The following is a 4828-nucleotide window of genomic DNA, read 5'->3' on the forward strand; positions in this document are numbered from 1 at the left end:
TCACAGCAACCTCAAACTCTTGGGCTTAAATGATCCTCTTGCCTCAGCCTCCCAAGTAGCTGGAACTACAGGCACCCTCCACATTGCCCGGCTATTTTTTGGTTGCAGTTGTGATTGTAGTTTTAGCAGGTCTGGGCCAGGCTCAAACTCGCCAGCTTCAGTGTATGTGGCCGGCACCCTACTCACTGAGCTATAAGCACTGAGCCTGGAAAACAATTAGAACTGTCCAAAGAGACTTGAAACAAAATCAAATAAGTCACAGCAATACAAGCAGTTAATACAAAGTACTAAGAAAAATTTAAACTTGGTAAAGGCAACTTAAATTTTTTTTAGAAGACCCTATATGTGGAAGGCATGATGATTCAAATCTGACTTACCTATTAAGCACAGGCTAAAGGAGACCCACCAAAGTAACAAAGTAATCTGCTTACTTCTCTAATAGCTAAAAATACTAAAATGACTGCAGTATCTGAGTATGCACAATAAAGGTCCATCATATCTCTAACGTCTGAAACTAATCCCCCAAACTACAGTCACTTACCACCACACTGGAGACTAACCCAGCACTGCCCAATCCTTCTGCAATAATAGAAATGTTCTCTGTGTGTTATCCAATATGGTAACCACATGTGGCTACTGAGCATTTGAAATGTAAATACTACAACTAAGGAACTAAATTTTAAAATCTTATAAAATTGTAATTACTTTAAATAGCCACATATGGCTATTGGCCACTATACTGAACAGTGAAGCTCCACCCCGTCTGTGAATACACACACACACACACACACACACACACGCACACACACGCAAGGTGTTTGTTTTAACAGGTCTTTTTAATATTTGCTCGTATTCATTCTATTTATTATAAAATAAGCTTCTGTGTAGGAATGAGTTCACTTCTTTGAGTTGAACCTCCTTAGGGAAGCATCCGCTAGATGAATAAATGCATTATCATGTTTGATAAAAAATATTTTACCAGCTCCATCTGAATCTTCTATCATCGGATTTATTTCTACCATGGTTGCATCATATTTCAAAAAAAGGTCGTAAAGCTTGACCATGTTTTCTGCAGCAGAATCCACAATATTAGACGGAAATCCCATGTTCTGTGCAAGCTGAAAGCAACATATTTATTATAGGTAGTTTGTGTATGTTCAATCAACATTAATTATTATAAGTAAAAAAGACTGCTTATTACTTAAATGAAAAGCATGAGTCATTTGTGGTGAAACATTAATCACTGAAATATTAGCTACGATTATTAACTGGTTAAACGAAACTTATTTAAAATCCTCACAAGAATGTTAATTTGAATAAAGTTTAAAAAATAAAATAAAATCCTCACAAGGCAGATTTTACGCACATTTTACATGAGAAAGAGATTCAGAGAGGTCAAGTGACTTGCCATTTGCCTACATTCCAGTTCCAGTATTCCATAGCTCCTTACTGCCTCTAAGACTTATAGCCAACCTAACTGAAAAAAGAGGCTTATATTTTATTAAAACTACATACAAAAATGTGATTGACAATCCAAATGGTCCAAACAATGACCAAAATATTAAATCACCCTATTTTATCTTTTGGGTAATTTATGAAGAGCATCTAAGAAGCAATAAACACACACACTATGTAGTACAATCAAACAAGTATTATTCCATTTGTTCAGGAATCTACTGAGCATCTAATATGAGAGGCAATGAGCTAGGCCCAAAAGATGCAAATATTTATGCTTCTAATTTAGTAAAGGAGTTTTGAGCAGAGTTCTAATTAGAGACACCAATACAGCTTTTTTAACAATACAATGTCAAGGTCCCAACCTAGAAGTTCTGGTTCACAAGTTCTAAGTTCAAAGTGGATCAAGCATCCCTGATGTGTAAAGTTCTATTGGCAATTCTGAATCACCAGTACAGAGGATACATGTCTATGTTTATTCTTTTTTTTGAGACAGAACCTCAAGCTGTCCCCCTGGGTAAAGTACTGTGGCATCACAGCTCACAGTAACCTCCAAGTCCTGGGCTCAAGCAAGTTTCCTGCCTCCGCCTCCCAAGTAGCTGGGACCACAGGTGCCTGCCGCAACACCTGGCTATTTTTTGGTTGCGGCTGTCGTCGTTTGGTGGGCCCGGGCTAGATTCGAACCTGTCACCTTAGGTGTATGTGGCTGGCACCTTAGCCACTTGAGCCACAGGCACCGAACCTGTCTATGTTTATTCTAACAGTGCTGCCACTGCTCAGGAACACTATGGAGAATTCTTTCCTTTTTTTTTGGTTTCTATCTAAGGTTGCAACACATTCTTTTGATTTTCTATAATAGAAAATCTTAAGTTCTTCAAAAGTCAATATGATTTTTCCAGAGTCAAATGAGAATAAATAACAGTGAATGATCAAGCTAAAGAATGTAATTTTTGGTAAAGATCTATTTCAAATAATAAGTACCATTAGGTAACAATTCACTACTTTCAGGCTTAAACATTTGAGAATTGAAACATAATTCTGATCTATCCAGTACGACTTAATTTGTAAACACTACAAACTATTTCCATTCATTAACTCCAACTGCTATCATCTTATTCCTTCACATGTTCCTTTTTTTTTTTCACCCCCAAACAGGGTCTCTGCTCTGTTGCCTAAGCTAGAGCACAGTGGCATCATCATAGCTCACAGTAGCTTCTCCCAGGCTCAATTAATCCTCCTGTCTTAGCCTCCCAAGTTGCTATAACTACAGGTGTACACCACCACGACCAGATAATTTTTCTATTTTTTGTAGATAGGAGGTCTCACTGTTGCCCAACCTGGTCTTAAACTCCTGGCCTCAAGGGATCTTCCTGCCTCAGTCTCCCAAAGTGCTAGGATTACAGGTGTGATATGCCCAGCCCTCCCTGTATTCTTGTAAACCAATACTTTCTTCCTCATCTAAATTTCACTCTCCACTCATCACTCTCAAGTAACTACTTAATAGATCAGATCTCTGTCCCTTTAAAACATTCATACCACTCAAAGGCCTAAATTACTTGCTTCACTATTCACCAGGGAAATTTTTCTATCTCCTTTAAACCTTTGTGCTAGTCAAAATTCTTGTTCTTGTTGTACTTATCCCACAACCTTATCCTGACATAGTTTCCTCACTAAAAGATGTTTAATTTCATTCGAAGTTCAATATTCAAACTTTTTTTAAGATGACCCACTTATTTTTATATCTAAATCAAATAATTCAGTAGCAGCATTACAAATATTACCAAGCAACTCTCACGAGCCATGGAGGGGGGTTTTGTTCTGTTTTCTTTAGTTTGTGTGGGAAGGGAATGAATATGGAGCGGAGGAACCACACGGGAAGGACAGTACAGGCCAGGCACAACTGCTTGTGCCTATAATCATAGCACTTTGGGGAGGCCAAGGCCGGAGGAGTGCCTGAGCCCAAGAGTTAAAGACCAGCTTGAGCAACAGTCAGAACTCATTTCTATAAAAAACTAAAAAAATTAGCAAGGAAGAGTGGTGTGTGCCTGTAGTTCCAGCTACTCAGGAGGCTAAGGCAGAAGGATCACTTGAGCCTAGAGAGTCTGAGGCTGCAGTGAGCTATGAAGATGCCACTGTATTCTAGCCCAGAAGACCGAGCAAGACTCTGTTTCAAAAAATAAAAAAGAGAGAGAGACAGCAAAGACAACAACCAGTGAAATCATAGGCAAAATTTATTGTACATACACTGAAAGTCCACACCATTAATCAGATTCTTAAAAGCATCCATAAACCCCCTTCCAAAAATAAAAGCACTAATCTATCATGGAGATAAATAAGACAGGGTACCTACCAAACTGCATAAGTAAATGGGACCCAGGAACATTTTAAATGATACAATGGAGATGTAAAATCCAAAGTATGGGAAACAATGAATGATGATCACCCAGTTTCTTCAATAAATAAATTGAAAGAAAAAGGATGTAAAGAGCAAGGCAAGGGAAAACTATAAATCAGAAAAGACCTATGAGACAGATTAACTAATAGCAATGAAGAGTTTTACACAGACCCCCACTCAAACAAATTGTAAAGAAAAATAATAATAATAATTGGAAACAATTAGGGAATTTGAATGACTGGGTGGATGATGACATTAAGAAATTATTGTTAATTTTACTAGATACAGTAAAGGTATTGTGACTCTTTTAAAAGAGTCCTCATCTTTTAAAGATACATATTGAAATATTTATGGAAGATATGACAAAAATATTTTAGATACTTCAAAAAACTGCAGTTTCAAACAAGATTTTAAACTGCCTCAGCACTCAAAAAATTTTTTTAACTTTTGACAACTTTACTTATACAGAGTTAATTATCTTTAAGTATTATAATCTTCTAATCACGAACTAGAAATATTTTCAAATGTTACATACCCGGAGAGCTTGTTCTTTCTTGATGCCTTCTACAATATCAATAGGTTCTTTAACTATTGCCTCGGGGGTCTCAGCAGCAACATCTTCAATGTTGACACCGCCTTGAGAACTCCCTATTAATACAGGACCCTTGCAAGGTGGGAAAAAAACAAAATATCAAGAATTTATTTTAAATTTTTCAATAAAATTGAAAAACCTACTGTGCACATTATCAGACTTAAACATTTATAGCTCCCACTACCCCTACTTCAAGATTTCCTATAGAATTTATCCTCACTTCTCCAGTACAGCGCCCTCTTAAACATGTTCAATTGAAACACTGGAAAATAAGTAAAAAAGAAGAGAAAAATGATGGCTTGCCTGCAAGAAAAAAAATTTAAAACACACAAAACCTGGCTCGGCACCTGTGGCTCAAGCGGCTAAGGCGCCAGCCACATACACCT

The 4828-nt window shown here is 37.2% G+C and overlaps 1 protein-coding gene across 1 annotated transcript in view; it reads right to left on the reverse strand.

The window, feature by feature from the left end:
- SUCLA2 (succinate-CoA ligase ADP-forming beta subunit) overlaps positions 1-4828 on the reverse strand; it is a 49233-nt gene that overhangs the window by 20978 nt on the left and 23427 nt on the right. Inside the window, exons 5-6 of the mRNA XM_003796677.3 lie at positions 4386-4514; positions 980-1118 (exon numbers count right to left, since the gene is read on the reverse strand). Of these exons, the coding sequence (XP_003796725.1) occupies positions 980-1118; positions 4386-4514 (268 nt within the window). The remainder of the gene's footprint in view (positions 1-979; positions 1119-4385; positions 4515-4828) is intronic.

The sequence above is a fragment of the Otolemur garnettii genome, unplaced genomic scaffold (genome assembly GCF_000181295.1).
Source record: "Otolemur garnettii isolate 467f Iridium unplaced genomic scaffold, OtoGar3 scaffold00106, whole genome shotgun sequence".
NCBI classification, from domain to species: domain Eukaryota; kingdom Metazoa; phylum Chordata; class Mammalia; order Primates; family Galagidae; genus Otolemur; species Otolemur garnettii.